The following is a 23,130-nucleotide window of genomic DNA, read 5'->3' on the forward strand; positions in this document are numbered from 1 at the left end:
CACTTATAATAATATTTAGGTGGATGCTTAATATTTGCATTATATTCATGTGTGAATTGGAAATGTGTTTTTTTGCATATACCAACTCCCCCTAAGACACCCTCAGAGTAGGGTCCCGGCCAAGATCTGTCATTATCAATGAAGCAATTTTATTATTATTTTTTTCACCTTTATTTAAAAACAGATAGACCAGTTGAGAACAAGTTCTCATTTACAACTGCGACCTGTATAACACCGTTTTTGCTTTCTCATTATGGGATATTGTGTGTAGATTGAGGAAATTTGTTTATTTAATTAATTTTAGAATAAGGCTGTAACAAAATGTGGAAAAAGTTAAGGGGTCTGAATAGTTTCCCAAGGCACTGTACATAATCCTAAGCCTTGGTTAAAAGTCCATCAGTAGTGTCAGATGACGTAAAGTCAAATGAATAAACCAACACATCACAAGTCAAGGAGCAACTTTCATCTTTATTATTGAACTGGATCCTTCTATACAGAAACTAAATAATCATGAGTAGTGAGTGTGTGACCATTTACACAATGGTATTTTTCAAATCGGTCTGCCATACACAATTGAATGGGCGTCTGTTTAAGCAAGTTTGTCCTCAAATGTATACCGGTGAGATTAACCCATCAAAAAGCTGCTGACAGAATCTAAAATAAAACATTCTGTAGAATGAAACAGCCAACTTCTGACTTATGTTAAAATGTTCTTAGAATTAAAAAAAAAAAAAAAAAAAAAAAGTGCAAACAGTGATTTTTTTTTTTACATCAGAAAATGTGGGGACTCACATAAATAAGCCATGCTACAGTGGATTGAAAACGTTTCAATTTACACAACTTGGTTCCCGCGCTCACCTTGAGATTTAAGACCGAGTAGAGCTAGTGGAGTAAGGAATTGGGGTTGCGATCTTGGGCATTATACTCTTCAGCATTTTGTAATGAATATATGGCACACAACTTTTGGTCCATGTACACAGACATTTTCTGATTGCTTAAATAGCATTTTGTGTGAATACAATTATGTAGATTGATGTTTTGCCATGTTCCCCCCCTCCCATGGTGTTGGATGCTAAAGGTACTTTCATAAATCATGGCAATACTGGACAGTACAAGGGGTGAGGTTTTACAGGAAGTAGTCTGGGGTGCGACGGGTGACATGAGGTTCCCCTCTACGAGGCGCCGGGTCAAACTGCAGGCTGGAAAAGAGAAACACATATCACACTTCTTGTTTTTCATCAAACATCCTGTTGAGAGTTGATGGAACATCATTACATATACAGTTCTCACTCACTACTCATTGTGTATTTATTACTACGCATTTTACTTATTTCTCTGCATTGTTGGGAAGGGCCTGTTTTATTAAAAAATATATATATATTTTACCTTTATTTAACTAGGCAAGTCAGTTAAGAACAAATTCTTATTTACAATGACGGCCTAGGAACAGTGGGTTTACTACCTTGTTCAGGGGCAGAACGACAGATTTTCACCTTGTCAGCTCGGGGATTCGATCTTGCAACCTTTCGTTTACTAGTCCAACGCTCTAACCACTAGGCTACCTGCCACCCCAGTAAGCATTTCACTGTAAGTCTACACCTGTTGTTTACGAAGCATGTGACAAATAAAATTGTATTTAATTCATCATTCTCCAGAAATAAGAGTCCCTTGATGGTAGTTCATCAAATGAAGGAGGAAACACTTCTAAGGGTTGGTCATGTATGGAATGGTAATCAATATGCTTACAAGGAGTATTTCAGGGTGTCGTCTAGTTCCATGATAGCTGCCTGGTTACCACAACGGTAACAGTAATTTGGTGCACTGAATATTGTTACCACGTTTCGCTCGTGGCACCAGTTATAACCCTGTAGAAGAAAACAGGAAAGCAGCAAATTAGTAGTGAATGCAGACACCTGAGACATGTATACAGACACAACATTTGACATATTCAACCTGAATGAGGGAGCTAACATGAAATGCATTCCAAAATGGTTTCACACTCATACACTTCACATCATGGTCACCTTTTGAGATTTCAAGCATGGAGAATCAGCGACAGACAGCTTACCTCCATAACCAGCTGATGAGCTCTGGACACCAGAGTAAGGCGGTTGGCATGGTTGAATGTCTCAGATATGTCCTGGCCAAAGGTGTAGCCAGCCCCCCTGGGGGAGATGCCCCAGCCCCCACGGTCATCTGGGTCTGACCACAGCAGGTCACACATGGGGCCCTGGAGAGGAGGAGATGCATGTAAGAAGTAATAAAGATACGGATAAAGATCCAAAATGATGAGTAGGATGGAAAGTTGCCTCAATAAGCTTTTGCGTTTTTCCACCTAATGGTTGAGGTTAGGGGCAAATAAACTGATCCTAGACCTGTGCCTACAAGCTATCTGCCAAGCAACAATGAGACAGCAGAGCATGCTCAGAAGCAGGGTTGTTGAGCCATGTACCTCGTGTGGAACTTCCTGCAATCGGTCCAGCGCTCGGATGTGGTCCAACGTATCTATGGACGGTGACAGGCCCCCGTGAAGACAGAATATCTTAGAAGGGAAAGAAAACAGAAATGTTACTTGAGAATTTCAATATTGGTTTTGACTCGGAGTAACAGTTTGACAGAGACATAAGACATGAGTGAACATGTATTTACAGCAGCAGGTAAAGCACAGATCGTTTCCATGTAAAAGGAACCATGAGCACCAACATGTTCATAGGAGCATATCAAACTGGGTGTCAAATGAAAGCTATGGGTCTACATCTTTGGGAAATGCAAGCAGATACATTTTTTAGATGGAAAATGGCTGAAAAATGTAACGGCTTTGATTTCTGCAGATGCCAGGTGCACCAGTTTGTGTCAAGAACTGCTACGCTGCTGAAATTCATGCTCAATAGTTTCTCGTGTGTATCAAGAATGGTCCTCCACCCAAAGGACATCCAGCCAACTTGACACAACTGTGGGAAGCATTGGAGTCAACACGGGCCAGCATCCCTGTGGAACGCGTTCAACATCTTGTAAAACCCACGCCCCAACGAATTGAGGCTGTTCTGAGGGAAAAAGTGGGGTTGCAACTCAATATTAGGAAGGTGTCCTTAATGTTTTGTAAACTCAATGTATTTGGCGCAATTTAGCAATTATCTGTAATGGCTAAGATAAATTAGGCATTGTTGCATTATGTTGCCGTAGTTCTAAATGTGCACATATTTCTTCCCTTGTGTTCTAAATTACATATATTTTTTTATTTGAGTACTCAAAAGAAAATCACACAAGTACTCACAGTACAAAAATGTCAAATGCCCATCTCTAACCTACGTCCATGGATGTGATTTCAATGTCCACAGAGGTCCTTTTTTTGGCCAGATATGGCCTTGATTTGGCCCAAACAAAGGCGTCCACGATTGGTTCAGATTTGGTCCGGTCACCAATCATAGACGCCTATGTTTCACAAGTTTGGACAGCACAGTGAAGCGCAATAAAAAAAAATAAAAAAATAGAACAAAAGAGCAGAGTATAGTTCAGTACAGTAGAACACAGTATAATGTACTGTACTAGTACTCCACTGTGATGAACTCTACTGTGATGTGCTTTACTCTACTGTGCTGCCCAAACTTGTAAAATACAGACGTCTATGATTGGTTCAGATTTGGTCTGGACCAACCAAATGTGGTCTTGTTTGGGGGCGGAGCTCATTAGAATAATAGCCAGTGTGTAGAATAATACCCATATACAGGGATCTACATTTATATTTTTCATTGGTAGCACTATTTTCCTATTGAGGATGGATTACATTGAAAATGGTACTTTGTCTTTAAAAACGTCAAGTATGTGATGACAACCAGCAAGAGATAGGTCATTGCTATGTTCATTGATCTCCTGAAGAAGCTATCCCTTTCTTTCTCTGCCTTCAAAATGTTTGGATATACTGGTACGGTTACCGGGTTGGTAGCTAGCTAGCCAACGAGGTAACGTGACTGGACAAAGTGTAAACGAATGGTTATCGACGTCGACACGCCAGTAGTTTTAGAACAGAGCACGACATGGTTTATGAATGTAAACTACGGTCCCGGAGATCCGTTTTAGGAAGATAAAAAAAAATGTTGCGCTGGTAATATGGGTCAGGAATTTTTGACGTGGTTGGGCAAGAAGCAAACTGTTCGCTGTAGTTACGGTGCAACCATGACGCTGACTTCATCTGCAGCCCTCGGAAACAACCGGACAGCGAAACGTTACCATTACAACAATTCTGGGAGAGCTGTTTTCACAGTGCTCCCTAAATAAAACTCCTGGTCGCACAGCAAAATGTTTTGTCACACTATAGAGCCCTGCCCATATATGCAAAGGATGATATTGCATATTTCTATCTTTGTGTACCTATTTAGTATACATCATGAAGCGAATGACATTCCTATCCACAATTATACTATGCATTTCTGTGTAGTACAGAACAGGGACCCATGATGTAAATCCACTTCACTTACTGTAGTTGAAACTGTAGTTTCAAACTCATGGTGTCATGCCATAGCTGATATTCTTTCTGCAGACACCTTTGAATCTTAATTCGGAGTAGATATTTAATAGACTTCTTCGAAAATGTGGTCCCATCATTGTTTTATTAAATAAAAAATAAAAAAGAGATTATACCGTAATTCTGTTACTAAACTTTGTATCTGCACAGTTCCTGTAAATGTGTTCTTGTGAAATTTGTGTAAATTGTTCAAACGACTCCTTATGCATATAGTTGTATGGTTTGTTAAACTTTGAAACCAATGGTTTTTGTTTGGCATATATTTTACAAATAACCATTTTAGTCTCAGTGTAATTCCATTACTGTGGAATTGCACCATAGAAGACTCAACTACAAAAATGCAAAACCTCTTACCTGAGTATCTACCAAGGCAGTGAGGGGAAGGTAATCGAAGAGGTCTGTGAAGTATTTCCATACGTTTGCATTGCCGTACTTCCTTAGACACTCGTCATAGAAGCCGTACACTTGTGTGATCTGTCTGCTTTCGTGGTTCCCCCGAAGGATTGTGATGCGTTCACGGTACCGAACCTGTGATCAATATTAAAAATACAGGGAATTACAAAACAGCACTGTTCAATGGAGACTAGGGCATTCTGTAAATGAATGTGTCTCAGCATTACATTGCTTTTGCATCACAAGGCCCCCCGTGTATAACTAACCATTCAGCGCTCTCATTAGTCAAGTTAAAAAGTGAACGGTCATTCAAAACATTCAGGGGCGGTTTCCCTGACACAGATTAAGCCTAGTCCTGAAGTGAAAAACATTTGATGGAGATTCTTCATTGAGTTTGCTTTTTAATTCCAGGACTAGGCTTCATCTGTGTTCCCAGTGTACAACTAAAACAACTTGCCTTAAGTGCTACAAGTAGCGTGACGGTTTCTACAGAGTAGTAGCCTCGGTCCACGTAGTCTCCCATGAACAGGTAGTTTGTGTCTGGAGACTTCCCTCCGATTCTGAAGAGCTCCATTAGGTCGTGGAACTGGCCGTGGACATCTCCACACACTGTGACTGGACATCGGACCTCCTGCACATTGGACTCCTTGGTCAGGATCTCCTTCGCCTGGACAAAAGGCTGTGTTGTATGTTATGAAGTTTTGTGTTTTGGGCTACATTGCATTACGTTTCAGTCCCCTCTCTTCCCAACTGTCATCTTCCCAAGACATAAATAGACAAATGACATTTGGCAAGCTAGTTGAATGCCAAAGCAGTTCCTAGAAACCATGTGTAGGGCAGCTCTAAGGACAGTGCTGCCTGCTGGGCGCAACGCCGGTGGTGTTATAGAGGAAAACAGTCCACTACTGTTCTCTAATGAATGAGTGATTGCATCTTAGGCTATATGTTGTCAATCTCTCCCTCTCTCTCAAAAAACATCAGTGTTAGTTTTTGATACAGCTTCTAGGCTAAACAAAATTGTCCACACACACACACACACACACACACGCACGCACACACACACGCACGCACACACACACGCACACACACGTCTCCAGACCGTTCCATAGGCACTTGTTGACACAATGATGCGAAACACCTCTCAACCTTTACAAAAAGGAAGGGCCTAAAACCAGGAGAGATGCTCATGAGGTGTGTGGCTGGGATGATAAATGTTGGCAGTACTACACTAGGGGTTTAAGTGATTGTAAGGAGCTTTTAGAGCATAAATCCCATGTTGAGAGTAGAGCAGGAGTGTGTCACTGGGTTTGTGCCTGTGGGTCAAGATGAGAGAGAAATAACTTCCAGGCGGTAATTTATTGGGCCTATATAGGGCTGTTGTGGTGACCGTATTACCGCCAAACCGGCGGTGAAGGCAGTCAAATTCCACATGACTGTTTAGTCATGGTAATTAGGCTTCTCCAAGCTCTGATGCTGCTGCTGGTGGTCATTAGTAGCCTACCTAACATGCTAACTTCCTGGTACTCAGCACTCGTCTCTCTAAATCACTCTGACGTCAATGCAAATGTAATCAAAAATCTAATCAAACACTTCATGAGATCCCATGAGCTCATGTTGCGCAACATTTCAAAAGGCTATGCAATTGCGTGAGAAAACAGAGTGATGGCCTCTACTAAAAAGAGGATCCCATCAGCTTTCTATAGGCTAGGCCTACTATATTTAATTCTCAACTTTCCTAATATTAGGCACATTGCTTATCTTTACAACAGGAGTATAGCCTACCTGGCTGGCATGAAAATGGACCACGGGAAAAGCGGCCTCCGTTCGCTATTTAAGTGCATAGATTACATGCATTTCTTCCTGCTGCCCCCGTTTCGATACAGGTGCATGATAATGGTCCATTCTAAATTTAAAAAACATGATTTAGTATAATTGAAGACAAGATTAAATCAAGAATAGTCTGATGGGTGACAATATTAGCCTATCACTTGAGTTAGATATTATCACTTGTGAATGACGCCCAGCATAAGAAACAATTACTTTTTTTGGGCGACTTGTTCGAATCAGTCGCACAGCTCATGTAGCCTAACCCATAGGTCTATATGTTTTAATAATGTTTGTATCACAACTAAAGTGGCTAAATAACTTCTTAAAATGAAGCACATTAATCCACTTTACAAGGGGTGTAGAGTCTAACTGGCATACATAAGCAGCGCGTGAGTTTCAAGTTTGGGGAAAATCATTTTCACCATAAAAATGCACCTTTATAATAAAAGCATTACACGCATAATTGAATTTTGTGGTCACTTTTGATAATGTTTTCCGCTAATGGAACATTCATGCTTATAGCCTACTACCACCATCTGCGCTTATAATGTGAAGAAATAGTCTAATAGTTTAGCAACATTTCAAGCTAAATGTTCTGATCTGTTGCGTCAGCCACATTGCGTAAAAAAGTTTTTTGATGCTAGTGGTTGTATTGATTTGGGATCTATCGCATCCCACAACTGTCCCAGACTGTTTGGAATATCTATTTCTCGCACAGAATAGGTCAACTTTTATACTATGGGGGATAGTAGATTGACATAGGCTAGTGCTTTTGCTGTTCATTAGGCCTATTCATCTTGATGGCTGACGAAAAGTAAAATGTGGACAGTTCATCCAATATCTTCAATATGCACCTCGGAATTGGATAAGGATGCTCGCAGTTTCTGACGGCAAACCGTGTGAGTGTGATGCTTCAGATTGCGCAGCACACTCGGGGAGAAGGGCACGAGAGGCACTGATTTTTTGGGGGTGATTTACAGCCACAAAGGGGATGCCACCATGAAATTTGAGGCATTATCACGTGCTTATCAAATTGTGAATGAGACTATTTGAGTGTGTACAGTCTGCCCAAAAAACAAAGCGGAGCTCATGCCCTTCAAGCTACTTTTTTTCAAATCAGTCTCATCATTCAGCCTTACAATGTATTAAAAATCAAAACATATGGCCCATTGTTTGTAGAACAACTAAAGTTACATTAATAACTAAATGAAGCGTATAGGAATACCTTTGTTAACCACTCACAGAATAGCCACGTGCGCACTCCCTTAAATCGTTGATAAAATATTTATATTTTATTCAGCTTTGTTCAATTGTACTCGTCATACTATAAAACAATATAAAACAATGCCACGAAATTATAAGCAAATCTTGTCTGCTAAATAAACTAGTGTAGCCCACAGCCGTTTGGCATAGCCACATCAGGACAACTCAGTATGCTATTCTTTCCTGAAATGGACTACATTTTCTTAATATCATGCTTTAGACCTGTCTAAAATAAATAATGGATTTATTGTGAAGGTGTCGGCTATATTACATGGATTTATAAGATACTTTTTTGAAATGGCTTGTAGGCTGTGTGTGGAAGCCAGCAGATGCTAAATGTGTTTGTTAATTAACAGTCAATTACCGTGATACCGACAGTTGTTTGCATTAACACATTTAAAATGTGTTAATGTTGCATAGGCTTACATTCAAGTCATGTTAAAAAAAAAAATTGTAAAAAATCTGAGCGGTAGATGTCAGCTTGCATCGACTCAGAAAGTGATCTTGACTTGAAAAGGTTGACCACTGTTCTAGAGTTTTCCTTGTTAACACTATCAAAATGTTCCTTTAATGTTGCAATTGAATCAAGGCAATAATTAGCCACTTTCAATGAAACATACCGAAACAAAACAAACTAGAAAATAGATTTTGTTGTAGGCAGAACGCATCCGAGTAGGATTCTATTGCATTGACACGCATGACTCAACCCGTACTCTACACAGACTGGTGCAGCATAACCAATCAGAGTTGCAGTAGGCCTATATACAAATAGACCAATGCCATATATGGATATGTCCCTTTGAACTGGACTGTTTACAGCATGAGCGGTTGTGAGTAGATTTGTTTCGAGATCAAAGCGAGAGTTGCATGTAGCCACATGTGCACATTTTGTTCATACCCTTTGCTACTTATGGAGCAAAAGCCAGTCAGGAAAATAGCTTTTTTTTGTCCTAAAGGGGCAGTGTTGAATTTTGAGACAGGCTAAATAGCCAATAGGCAGAGGGTAGCATAATTTGTCTGATTCTCTGTAATAAATGGTATGGGAATAATAATAATAATGCATTTTATTTTGTAAAGTGGTTTCTTGCATCAAACACCATTTTCAGTCGGATAAACAGGTTATGTCAAGCATGTTTAAGTTTCATGGAATGTAGGCCTACATTGAACACCACACATTGGCTGCTACTGTAGGATGAATGACAGAACAGCTATTTCCATGTTAAAATACTATTTCCATGTTTTGATGGTAGGCCACTGTTTTGATCATAATGTAGGTCTACCAGTCATAGTCTACTTGGCCACTGTTAAAACTAACTTAAAGCAGGTACAGCCTCAGTGTTCACAGTAAATGCGGGCTGGAAGTTTCACAACGTTCAAGTTCACGCTCAGCAGACCTGAAATTTGCTCAGTGCTGAAAAAAAATATGTGGGGAATATTTCTGGTCAGTCTACGTCATGGAAAGAGCAGATGTTTTTAATGTTTTATATACTCAGTGTTTATTGAATGGATGACTTAGCAGGTTACATAAATTGCTCACCCCTCATAACCGCACCTACTACAGAAATGCTTGTCCAGCGTCAGCTAGAAACCGTTGGCCTAGAATGTTGACTCTCTGAAATCAAACTACTTAACAACATGGTGAATGTCACAATCTTTGCACCAGTAGATCACATTTAACCAACTGACTCTACCTTCAACCTTCCAAGGTGTCGATAGGGTACTATGTCATCACTCACAACAATGTTCTCAGAACAAAACACTATAACCATCACACGGGGGCAATCAGTAAATCAGAATCCAGTGATACGAGTTTGATTCTCTTGTTGACCGCTCTGAGTAATACACAAGCAAACGTCTAGCTGAAAGTCTGAGTCTGGTTTGCATGTGACGTTTTGTTGTTTCAGAGCTCCTGCTTCTCTGGGATCGTAACACTGAAGTCTCCTGGTGTAAGAATACGTTTTAAATACAAGAAAACAACGGCTTTTCAATGTGTTATGAGTGTGTTGCTGTGATGTAACGGCTTGCTTTTCTCCCTCTCCCCCATTCTTTCATTTGTATCCCAAGACAGAGGCTATTCCACCGGTGTTATATTGAGTCACAGAACCCAGCAACAATGTGGTGGTGATGCAACTCAGAATCATTCACATCTAAGGCTATTTTTACACTCGTTGCGCATGCTGCTGAACACATTACCAAAATTCACAGGGGATGGATGCATCAGACATCTCTGAGAAAATATGTGTGCTCTCAAACCACACACACACCACTAGCATTATGCTTAGGCCTACCAAGCATTTGACAACTCAGAGTTTGACTTGATGAAGTGACAAAACCCCTTTACTTTAAACAAATTAGAGTGAATTCCTTCTAACCACCTGATTTTGACTTAGATTGAACTCCACAGGCTAATAGAACGTGATCGCCGACACCTTGTAGCTTAGTATTACATATTTTGCAATGATGGGCAATTCTAGCCAAGTACCATATCCATCCGTGCCGTAATCCCGGCCTCTAAGGCATCTCAGGACAATAAATCACCTGTTTGTAAACAAGACAAAACAAGAACATGAGTAGATACACTGTTGTAGAACAGACAGTATTCAAGCAACCTAGTGAAAAGGGCATCAAGGAAGATTGAGGTTAAATCCCTGCTCAGACCGTTGGTGGTGTACTGATGATGTGATAAAGGGAAACTTCTAACAGACCCTTTTCTGGCCCCGTCCCATGACCGTTCTCCAGTTTAGGATGTGAGGCTTGTGTTTTACAAAGGATCTTAGAGAGTACGGTTCAGGGCCGACCCTCCCATTAGGCAGGATTAGGTGGCTGCCTAAAGCGGAAGATTGAAGAGGGCAGCATTTTCCCAACTAAACTGGCCAAGAAAAACCTCCAACAACACATAAAACCCTCGCATAATTCTGCCCCAAAAATAAAGAAAACTTCTCGCCCAGTGGCATATCTGCTACGAAGATGAACGCTGATGCCGCCCCATGATATGCAGTGCCCATTTTGCTAAAGGCAGGGGCGCAAAATGTGTATCTTGTCCATGCTCAGCACACCTCTCCATGGTGCTGTTGGAGAGACTGTGCTGTGGCGCTCCACTAATACTCCATCAAATTATGTAACCTAGAGTGTAGTCAGAAAGTATTCAGACCCCTTCCCCTTTTCCACATTTTGTTATGTTATAGCCTTATTCTAAAATTGATTCAATTAAATAAATCCATCAATCGACACAATACCCCATAATGACAAAGCAAAAACTGTTTCAGACATTTTTGCAGATGTAATAAAAATAAAAAAACAGAAACACGTAAGAAGTTGTGCGTGGAGCCTCGAGACAGGATTGTGTTGAGGCACAGATCTGGGGAAGGACACCAAACAATAATTTGCAGCATTGAAGGTCCCCAAGAACATAGAGGACTCCATTCTTAAATGGATGAAGTTTGGAACTACAAAGACTTTTCCTAAAACTGGCCACCCGGCCAAACTGAACAATCGGGGGAGAAGGGCCTTGGTCAGGGATGTGACCAAGAACCCGATGGTCACTCTGTCAAAGTTCCAGAGTTCCTCTGTGGAGATGGGAGAACCTTCCAGAAGGACAACCATCTCTGCAGCACTCCACCAATCAGGCCTTCATGGTAGAGTGGCCTGACGGAAGCCACTCCTCAGTAAAAGGCACATGACAGACTACTTGGAGTTTGAGATTCCTTTAGGTGCCTTTTGGCAGAACATCAGAAACGAAGATTCCCTGGTCTGATGAAACCAAGATTGATCACTTTGGCCTGAATGCCAAGCGTCACATCTGGAGGAAACCCAGCACCATCCCTACAGTGAAACATGGTGGTGGCAGCATCCTGCTGTGGGGATGTTTTTCAGTGGCAGGGACTGGGAGACTAGTCAGGATGTAGGGAACTAGGACAACAGCCCTTAGCACACAGCCAAGACAACGCAGGAGTGGCTTCAGGACAAGTCTCTGAATGTCCTAGAGTGGCCCAGCCAGAGCCTGGACTTGAACATGATATAACAACTCTGGCGAGACCTGAAGATAGCTGTGCAGCGACGCTCCCTTGACAGAGCTTGAGAGGATCTGCAGAGAAGAGTGGGGAAAAACTCCAAATACAGGTGTGCCCAGCTTGTAGCGTCATACCCAAGAAGACTCAAGGCTGTAATGGCTGCCAAAGATGCTTCAACAAAGTACCGAGTAAAGGGTCTGAATACTGATCTAAATGTGATATTTCCGTATAATTTAAAAAAAATACATTTCCTAACATTTAAAAAAAAAAAAAAAAACATGTTGCTTTGTCATTATGGGGTATTGTGTGTAGATTGACAAAAAACTATTTAATTCATTTTAGAATAAGGCTGTAACGTAACAAAATGTGGAAAAAGTCAAGGGGTCTGAATACTTTCCGAATGCACTGTATGTATGTATGTATGTATGTATGTATGTATGTATGTATGTATGTATGTATGTGAAGTCAAAAGTTTACAAAACACCTTTGCCAAATACATTTAAGCTCAGTTTTCCGCAATTCCTGACATTTAATCCTCATAAAAATGTCCTGTCTTATGTCAGTTTTATTTATTTCATCACATTCCCAGTGGGTCAGAAGTGTACATACACTCAATTAGTATTTGGTAGTATTGCCTTTAAAATTGTTTAACTTGGGTCAAACGTTTTGGGTAGCCTTCCACAATAAGTTGGCTTCTTCTTCATTGCTGAGCGGCCTTTCAGGTTATGTCGATATAGGACTCATTTTACTATGGGTATAGATACTTTTGTACCTTTTTCCTCCAGCAACTTCACAAGGTCCTTTGCTGTTGTTCTGGGATTGATTTGCACTTTTCGCACCAAAGTATGTTCATCTCTAGGAGACAGAACGCGTCTCCTTCCTGAGCGGTATGACGGCTGCGTGGTCCCATGGTGTTTATGCTTGCGTATTATTGTTTGTACAGATGAACGTGGTACCTTCAGGCGTTTGAAAATTGCTCCCAAGGATGAACCAGACTTGTGGAGGTCTAGTCTGAGATCTTGGCTGATTTCTTTTGATTTTCCCATGATGTCAAGCAAAGAGGCACTGAGTTTGAAGGTAGACCTTGAAGTACATCCACAGGTACACTTCCAATTGACTCAAATGATGTCAATTAGTTTATCAGAAGCTTCTAAAGCCATGTCATTTTCTGGAATTTTCCAAGCTGTTTAAAGGCACAGTCAACTTAGTGTATGTAAACTTCTGACCCACTGGAATTGTGATACAGTGAATTATAAAAGTGAAATAATCTGTCACGCACAATGTAGATGTCCTATCCAACTTGCCAAAACTATAGTTTGTTAACAAGATATTTGTGGAGTGGTTGAAAAACGAGTTTTAATGACCCCAACCTAAGTGTATGTAAACTTACGACTTCAACTGTATGCATGCATGCATTGTAGAAATAGCATATAGCCTCTGTCGACTTTTCTGTAGCCTACAGGGCAACCAAATTTATGACAATGTCATGACACACACTTTTTACATAATTCCTGTTTCCGATCAAATAGCCTAAATGACGCCTTAACAATAAAAACTTTATTTGACGTGAATATGAATTAACATGTTAACAAACACACCATATCATAAAAACATGACAGGTCAAAGTAAATGGACAATAGCCTATCTATGGAATGAAATTAGGCTACTCCCGACCGCTGTCCCGGAGTTTCACTCAGTGGGCAAAATTTATATTAGAATTAGTGATTTCAAGTTTGTAGACCTATTTGTCAATTTCTGATCATGGCAAAGAAGAAAAAAAGGCTACGAAATGCCTTTTCCAAGATAATGCAATGCCTGAAACTTGGGTAGCTGACATAGGATTGAGCGGACCTTCACTTTTGGGGAAGCTAAGAATATATCCTACCATTTCTAAACGATCTGTGATCCAGTTATTATTTTCATATTCGCAGAACAGTTTCATTTCAATAACATTTTCATTTCTAAAAATCATTGTCACATGGTTACAAAAATGACAGAGGCTCAGCTTATTATTAGTGGTGTTCAGAAATCAGACATGCCCAAATGGGCACTTTCCTACATTTGCACGCAGCATGGCAGGTAGTCTACTTTATGCATGCTAAAAGGGGTCTACACAAAATACGCAAAACAGGGCCGACGGAACATAGTGCAGCGTTGCAATGTTCTTTATCATCACAAAAGGGGCGGCTCCTTGTAAGACGCTCAGTCATTCAAGTTTTTTTTCTACCTGGAAATTGAGACCTGACATATCATTCCTTGCAAAGACTGAGGGGGCAGTATTGAGTGAGTTTTGCAATGGAAGTCCCACCCGTGTCTACGTCACGTATTTTCCGGTATCCCTTGTGGTATAAACACTGAAGAGATGGATGGACGTTCTGCTACTTCGCTACTACTACTTGCAAGCTTCCTTTTTAACTTTATTTTGAGCTTTTCTAAGCGCAATTATGTCTTTTTGAGGAGCGTCTGTGCAAACAGGTGAGACAGGGGAACCTTTACAAGCCTTCGATACGGTTGTATTCAGACAAGCTTGCAAAAGACAGCAGCTGGAGGGAGATATCATGTAATTTGAACAAATCTACAGGTGGTTCGTCGCCCCTTAATTCATCATCTCCCCAGCCTGGTTCATCCCCTCTCCGGCCCCTCTCCCCATCTTACCAACACTCAACGCACTCCATCAACCACCATCTCCCAAACCCAGCTTCAATGGCCGGAAGAGGAAGAACGTGGAGGATCCTTTTGACACTGACATTATGCAGCAGGTGCATGACTTAAGGAAACAGCAGCAGTGTTCAGCAAAGGCCGTCTATGACGGCATGGTACCATGGATGGTGTCTATTCCTGCTGATCAAGGTCGTTTGTCAGGGACAAGACAATGTACTCTCACTGGACCATCGATCAGTGCTCAGTCCGCTCTTGAATGAGCCCCCAAAAATTGATGCTTGCTTTTCTTCTTCACACTTTAGGATGGGGTTTTTGTTATATTATTATTTGGTGCATTTTTTATTATATTTAGTAATTCACATGTTACTGGTGTTTACTTTCTATTGTTTCCTCTCATCACACTTTTCACCTGTGTTTTACATTAAACTATTTCCCTAAATAAATATCTAAAAAGGTCTGCAAAATGTAATTGTCTGGTTATTTATACTTCTGGCATAAAATATTACTGTTCTGAATCAGTTACTCAGTAAATGTGTACTGCTTTGTACCTGAGCTATGTAGATGAAGTTAATATCTTGGAGGTCTGTCCTTATTGTCTACAGCTGGACACTCATTTTCACTCATGTACCAAAGCAGGAAAGTCCGCTACACAACACAAGGTTAGGTAAATCTCTTGAGGGTCTAGCCACCAAAGAATATGACAAACTAAAACAACAGGGATGAAGTGACTGTCATTATGGTAGTCTGTGATTTGTAAAGTGAGAATAAGAAAAATAGCAAAACCAAGTGTGTGGCTCACATGATAAACAGTCATCCACCAGTGGAAAAGAACATACTTCGTGTGCACATGTTTTCCAAACCACATTCACTGTAGGGTGCTGCTACACGTGACAGCAGCATCGTGGAAAGACACTTGACCAGCTGGTGTGAAGTAGTCCTTGAGGTTGTTGCTGCTTGTCTATAGCAACTCTGGTTGCCCTTTATGTCGACATGTTTCTTCGTTCCAGGAAGCTGGATTCCCCTTGTACCAGCTGTCTCCATCTCCTGGATGCAAGTCCCCAGTCGGTGTGCAGTGGTGAACAAATGTGAAGTGGAGGGGCAAGCCACTGAAACAAGTCGTCAAATCTGGCAACAGACATCGAAAGTATTACATGCATTTCCTCGTCAATGCTTCGCATAGGTTGGACAAGAAACTTGTATTGGCCATCATCCCCCTTGTATTTTTCAGTGGATTAACAATTTTCTCCAGGGTTTTTTCCCTCCTCCTGAGTAGTAAGAGCAGTCCAAGCTCTTGCTGTTCAAACTTCCGCAATTGCAATTCATAGAGAGACATGTTTGATTCTGCGGCACAAAAAATAATAAAAAAGTAGCGTTGTAAAGCACAGAACACCGGACTACCCTGACATGTAGCTAGCTAGCATTTGTAAACAGACACCAGATACAGAAGTTCAAATGTCATCGCGAGCTAGTCAAAAAGAGGGCCTTCACCCCTCTTGCTTGGTAAGGTATTCTGGCTCCCCAAGCCCCCTAGTGGATATACACGATACAAGTTGGACATCCTCTCTGGGAAAGAAACCAGACATACTCATTGCTCACATGGAGCGCACCAAACATAATAAATAAATAAATATATATAAATTTTCTATAACAAAACTCGTAAATGGTGATATGAAATAAACCAAAACTTGTTTTTCACTAGTGTGAACTCCGCAAAGAACATTTCCACTCCGAGAATCATAACTAAATACTAATGAATATAGAATTAACAAACGTATGTAACCAAATGATGGGGATTCACGGTAAATGTACTACTGGTGACATATAATGGGGAATTAATAAAAAAATAAAATTATCAAAACGCAAACAATTCACACAATGAAACAATAAATGCTAAAGAATTGGTGGGAGACCGCTGAGCGGCTTCTGGAGAGCGGCGAGTCTAGAGCCTCACCACCCACCCTTCCCTCAACATTTCAAATTATACTCAAGACATATTTTAGATGCTTTTCACTGACAGCCACCACTCAATAATCAGTTAGGCCTATTGTCACGCGTGCTGCCCAAACTGCGGACTTTCCAACTAGGCATAGGCCTACTCACTTGTGACTTTACTATACACAGCTATTTTTTTAAAAGAAGCTAATGATCCTCTGTGGCTAAGTCATGTTCTCTTATGAAGTATTTTGAATTTCGTAATTTATTTCTGTAAAGACTGGAGTAATTATAATTTTGGCAAATTTATTTCAATTTACTTGATAATGCGCTGCCGATGGCATCTGATATTCAGAGCTTGAATAGCCAAAATCCAAAATCCGAAATCTTTGTCAGGTATCAGGACTAAAGCTACTGCAACTACCACATGGATAGGCATTAATTAAAGTGCATTGTGGGCCGTGGAGTCTAGGCGACTGTTCTACTTTGCAGTGATAGGAAGGCTGCAATTTTTTTTGACAGCACATCGGCCAGACCGGGCCTGGTATGGTTTGACTGGATTTCCAACAAATTGTGCCAGTACTATACAGACATGTTATGGTTTGTCATTTAGATGTTCCGGACAAGCATGTTTATATGAATGAATGAATGAATGGTCTCCAAAATGAACAATAAACATTGCTGCAGTAAAATGTTAAACCGGGTTTACAGCTCAGCAGAATGAGAAGTTCAATGTGACGTACAAAATCGGCGCCATTTTAAGAATGTCTGGGGCGAGTGTAAGCGTAGAAAAGCCGCATTCGAATTGTTCTACAATGTGCACGCCATGTGTGTTACTATTTATGTAAGGTTGACGAGAAGTTTTAATACTGTAGGCTACATGAGAAAGTAAGCTATGGAAATATAAATGCCTGCTCTTGAAACTAGACAGGATTTTGTATTCTACTTGGCAAGTAGTAGGTGCTGACAGACAAGCTCCGCAACATGTTTCACCCCCTGAATGTTACTGTATACAAACATTTTGAGATGGAAAGTTATTCGTTTCCGTACACCATACCTTTTCGCACAGAGTTTTGACTTGGCTCTCCGACAGCTGTTTGCATTCGGTGATTTGTTCGATCCATAGGTCGATCTCTTTCGTAAAACACTTCTCATCCATTTCTGGTTGTTTATTTCGGGTAATTCAATGGCACAACAATTGGCGCTATTTACCCAAATACTCGTAATCCTCCGCAAACTTTTCAACCCGGTCCCTATTGCTGACTAGGAAATGTATAGACGTCAGTTGCGCCTGTCCCACCCGAGGTTGTGATCCACTCCGACACAAATACCAAAGTCACGTTCGACTAGATGGGATACAGCTTTTGTCAAGATTGGACTTTTCGTAGCAGGTTAGTCGGTCTTGACTAGAAAGGATGCAGCTTTTGTCAGATTTGACTTCGCAGTAGGTTAGGAGAATTGGGTTAGCTACAATTAAGACAATAAAAACTTTGTACGCTAATTTGACAAAAACGGTATACTTTCTAGACATGACCATGAAAGTACCACCTACTTTCTGGTGCAATGCTGCGTTCATGTCCTATCGAAGCTATCGGAAGTTACTATAGTTCCGACTGGGATTTTTCACTTGACCTACCCTTCAAATACGAATTACAAATGGGGAAACTGAGATTTTGTTGTCTAGTTGTGACGTTCCACTTCTGACCTTTTTACCTTTCAAATAAAAGATGACAACAAATCCGTTTTTGACAACTACATTATAGCCATGTTATCTTATGTAGTTTCTTGCAATAGCCCTCTGACTTTAAAGAGTATTTCTCTCAAAACTGTGATTCCTAAAAGAAGTGTCTGAGATTTGGTCAAAATTTGGTCAAGATTTGTCCAAAATCCTAAATGAATCAGAAATTACCAGGGTTAGCTATATACCATATGGACTCCTTATTCATGTCCTAACAGTGAGATAGATATCTGGAGGATAAAATCCTGAAAAGTAGAATGGGAAAAAAAGTACATTTGTCAAACTGTTGAAGTTATAGATGATCTGTTTCCACCAAAGTTTGTACAAAAAATATATTGTTATCATTTATTTTCAGTCAAATGTTGGTTAGGGTCATGACCCATCCAATGTCAGGACTGGGTTAAGAATTCACATCACCTCTCAATGGTAGTATTGTTCCCTCCAAAACCTGAAGAAAAAAAACATTGCAATTAAGAGTTACTTTGACCTCAATTGAGTAAGGCCTCCTAGGGAGTTAATAGCAACAATGGGAAATATAATACATGCCTGTCCCTATGCAAATCGTTGTCACAATATTATTTCCCTGGTCTGTGAAATTGGATGATGGTAATGATGGTATTCTGGAGTCTTCTTCCCTTCCTCTGCTCCTTCCTCGAGTGCTTTAATTTACATTTAGAAACCATACTTAATCTGCACAGAGAAAACCGCACGTTGTTTACACATAGGGTAACGTTACACATTACATTTACATAGAAGAGTAAAATATTCAGTATCAAACAGCATGTTGTCAGCACAGTTGAGATTACTTATCAGATTTTCAGAATCAAACATGGTCTTCTTTAGAATATACTTCTCTGATCTGATATATTTTTCAGTAAGCAGAAAGGATTGTTTAGGAGGTTAACAGATATTGCCGTCTTCTAAGTATTAAACCTAGAAGAAACAGAATTCATTTGAATGTAATATATATTCCTCCATGCAAGCTACTCCTCTCCCTTTCTCCGTGTGTGTGTGTGTCGTGTGTGTGTGTGTGTGTGTGTGTGTGTGTGTGTGTGTGTGTGTGTGTGTGTGTGTGTGTGTGTTCCAGCACTGTCTATTTTGCCCAGCTGGAGCACTATCCATGACAAAAACATAACCCTTGTCCTCAATCACCACCGCCATCTCCCTCATGTTCCCTCCACACTGAATTTCCATAAAAAATGACAAGTCCGGCACAGAGGCCCAGACACACAGACCACATCATCAATGTTTTGATTAGCATTTCAATTCCACGAAAACATGCAGGATTGGTTATCATAAATTCATTCTGCTCGATGGCTTTGTCTTTGCGATGACAAACCACCAGAACAAAGGGCTGAGGAGGTCAGTGGGAAGGCACATTGAATACTACTGATCAGTCAGTATTTTGATTTACTTCATTACCATAGAAAGTATAAACAGAGTTTATATTTATGAAATAGAGATTAAAATCTGCCATGCCAACAAGAAAAAAACTTTGACACCAGCCAATCAAATTCACTCTATGACCATTCTGGGAGATCAATATCTCATTGTTGAAAGACATGTTGCCAACAATTGTTTACAGACAGATTATTTCACTTATAATTCACTGTATCACAATTCCAGTGGGTCAGAAGTTTACATACACTAAGTTGACTGTGCCTTTAAATAGCCTGGAAAATTCCAGAAAATGATGTCATGGCTTTAGAAGCTTCTGATAGTCTAATTGACATCATTTGAGTCAATTGGAGGTGTACCTGGGATGTATGTCAAGGCCGACCTTCAAACTCTGTGTCTCTTTGCTTGACATCATGGTAAAATCAAAAAGAAATCAGCCAAGACCTCAGAAAAAAATATTGTAGACCTCCCCAAGTCTGGTTCATCCTTGGGAGCAATTTCCAAACACCTGAAGGTACCACGTTCATCTGTACAAACAATAGTACGCAAGTATAAACACCATGGGACCACACAGCCGTCATACCGCTCAGGAAGGAGACGCGTTCTGTCTCTTAGAGATGAACGTACTTCGGTGCGAAAAGTGCAAATCAATCACAGAACAACAGCAAAGAACCTTTTGAAGATGCTGGAGGAAAAAAGGTAGAAAAGTATCTATATCCACAGTAAAACGAGTCCTATATCAACATAGCCTGAAAGGCTGCTCAGCAAGGAAGAAGCCACTGCTCCAAAACCGCCATAAAAAACCCAGACTATGGTTTGCACCTGCACATGGGGACAAAGATTGTACTTTTGGGAAATGTCCTCTGGTCTCATGAAACAAAAATACAACTGTTTGGCCATAATGACCATCGTTATGTTTGGAGGAAAAAGGGGGAGGCTTGCAAGCCAAAGAACACCATCCCAACCGTGAAGCACGGGGGTGGCAGCATCATGTTGTGAGGTGCTTTGCTACAGGAGGGACTGGTGCACTTCACAAAATAGATGGCATCATGAGGATGGAAATTTCTGTGGATATATTGAAGCAACATCTCAACACATTAGTCAGGAAGTTAAAGCTTGGTCGCAAATGGGTCTTCCAAATGGACAATGACCCCAAGCATACTTCCAAAGTTGTGGCAAAATGGCTTAAAGACAACAAAGTCAAGGTATTGGAGTGGCCATCACAAAGCCCTGACCTCAATCCCATAGAACATTTGTGGGCAGAACTGAAAAAGCGTGTGCGAGCAAGGAGGCCTACAAACCTGACTCAGTTACACCAGCTCTCTCAGGAAGAATGGGCCAAAATTCACCCAACTTATTGTGGGAAGCTTGTGGAAGGCTACCCGAAACATTTGACCCAAGTTAAACAATTTAAAGGCAATGCTACTAAATACTAATTGAGTGTATGTAAACTTCTGACCCACTGGGAATGTGATGAAAGAAATAAAGCTGAAATAAATAATTCTCTCCTATTATTCTGACATTTCACATTCTTAAAATAAAGTGTTGATCCTAACTGACCTAAGACAGGGAATTTTTACTCTCATTAAATGTCAGGAATTGTGAGAAACTGAGTTTAAATGTATTTGGCTAAGGTGTATGTAAACTTCCGACTTCAACTGTATTTTGGATTATTAATAATTTCTGACATTACAACATCTCATCTCATCCACTCACACAAACACAATCTTTCTGATTATGGAGCCCTGCTTTGTGTTTTCCCCCGAGATGGGCATCGTTCCATGATTGGCAGAGATAACCACATTATTTGGTATCCTCGTGTGACAAGAGGACATTCAGTATAACTGCGTCTCAAATGGCACCTTCCTCCCAAAATAGTGCACGACTTTTGTCCTGGTCAAAATAAGTGCACTATAAAGAGAATAGGGTGCCATTTGGGAGATAACATATAATGACAGAGGCCTGGCCAGCGGCTTGTTTGGACGGTTTTAGAACAACAAGAAGCTGGGTTGTTTTGGACACTCCCTGCACCAGACCCTCAGGAGGCATTTACACGTAACTCAATACAAAAGAGCTGTGGGTGTAACGGTCGTCGTACGTAATGGACCAAGGCGCAGCGGGTTGAGTGCTCATCTTAACTTTATTTGAACACTTAATTAACAAAACAAGAAAACAACAGAACGAACAGTGCATGTAAACACACAGCAGAACAACAACTTCCCACAAAGGGACAAGTGAAAACAGGCTACCTAAGTATGACTCCCAATCAGAAACAACGATGAACAGCTGTTCCTGATTGAAAGCCATACCAGGCCAACAAAGAAATACACAACATAGAAAACCATAGAAATACAAAACAAGAACATTACCCAAAAACCCCGGAACACATAAATCAAACACCCCTCTTACATAAATACATATCCCATTAACCCCCGAACCACATAAAACAAATACCCCCTGCCACGTCCTGACCAAACTACAATAACCAATAACCCCTTATACTGGTCAGGACGTGACAGTGGGCCTAATCATAGAGTAACATTATTCCGGTCACATGTCTGTCCTGGTGCCACGAGCTGCTGCGACACCCCATTAAGTATGAACTAGGCACATTAACGTTCTTCAATAAGTCAATGGATGTTTATCTCTGACCTTTTGTGATAAAGGTTATTTGAATAATACAGGTGCAATTGAATAATACAGGTGCTACAGCACCTACCTCTCTTTTCATTCTCGTTCAGTGCTCATAGGGTTTGGTTTTGGGCCAATTTCTTTTGGATTTCAATTAAATCAGACAGATTTATTTTGGAAATGATGCGTATTCAAGTCTGGGATCAGATTCAATTTGGGGGTTTGATTTACCGTGGGCGTGTGTTTTCCCAATCCTCTAACAGTAATGGCTAAGATTTGGTGAGGGTATGATGATCCTGGATCTGAGAAAAAGGACAACTTCTACCCAGAGCTTCCCAGTCAATCACGAAGTAGAAAGACCAGTAGGATAGACAGAGGTACAGCAACAATGACAACGCAGTTTACCATCTGTAGACTTCAGCTCTATCTGGTGGCCATACACAGGAAGTCCAGGGAAGCGGACATCTCTCACATCTCAAATCAAATTGTATTTGTCACATGCGCCGCATACAACAGGTGTAGACCTTACCGTGAAATGCTTACTTACAAGCCCTTAACCAACAATGCAGTTCAAGAAATAGAGTTAATCAAATATTTATTAAATAAACTAAAGTAAAAAAAATTGAATCAATCAAAAAGTAACACAATAAATGTACATAACAATAACGAGGCTAAAAACAGGGGGTACTGGTACTGAGTCATTGTGCAGGGGTACAAGGTGACTGCATCTCTCACTGACTTTAATTTATTTTTAG

The 23,130-nt window shown here is 40.5% G+C and overlaps 1 protein-coding gene across 2 annotated transcripts; it reads right to left on the minus strand.

Moving 5' to 3' along the window:
• Nucleotides 1–448: 448 nt before the first annotated feature.
• Nucleotides 449–17,969, minus strand: LOC106567527 (serine/threonine-protein phosphatase 2A catalytic subunit alpha isoform). 2 transcript variants are annotated; one of them, XM_014136883.3, is made up of 7 exons: nt 17,666–17,969; nt 5,373–5,594; nt 4,877–5,050; nt 2,453–2,542; nt 2,069–2,230; nt 1,747–1,865; nt 449–1,199 (listed from the first exon to the last, which is right to left on the minus strand). In XM_014136883.3, the coding sequence occupies exons 1-7, from the start codon at nt 17,765–17,767 to the stop codon at nt 1,127–1,129; spliced, it is 942 nt and encodes a 313-aa protein (XP_013992358.1). In that variant the 5' UTR covers nt 17,768–17,969; the 3' UTR covers nt 449–1,126. The 2 variants fall into 2 exon arrangements, with proteins under 2 accessions (XP_013992358.1, XP_013992359.1); XM_014136884.3 differs by having other exon boundaries at nt 5,373–5,582; nt 17,666–17,960.
• Between the last annotated feature and the right edge of the window lie 5,161 nt (nt 17,970–23,130).

This window comes from Salmo salar, chromosome 13 (assembly GCF_965601325.2).
Source record: "Salmo salar chromosome 13, fSalSal1, whole genome shotgun sequence".
Lineage (NCBI taxonomy): Eukaryota > Metazoa > Chordata > Actinopteri > Salmoniformes > Salmonidae > Salmo > Salmo salar.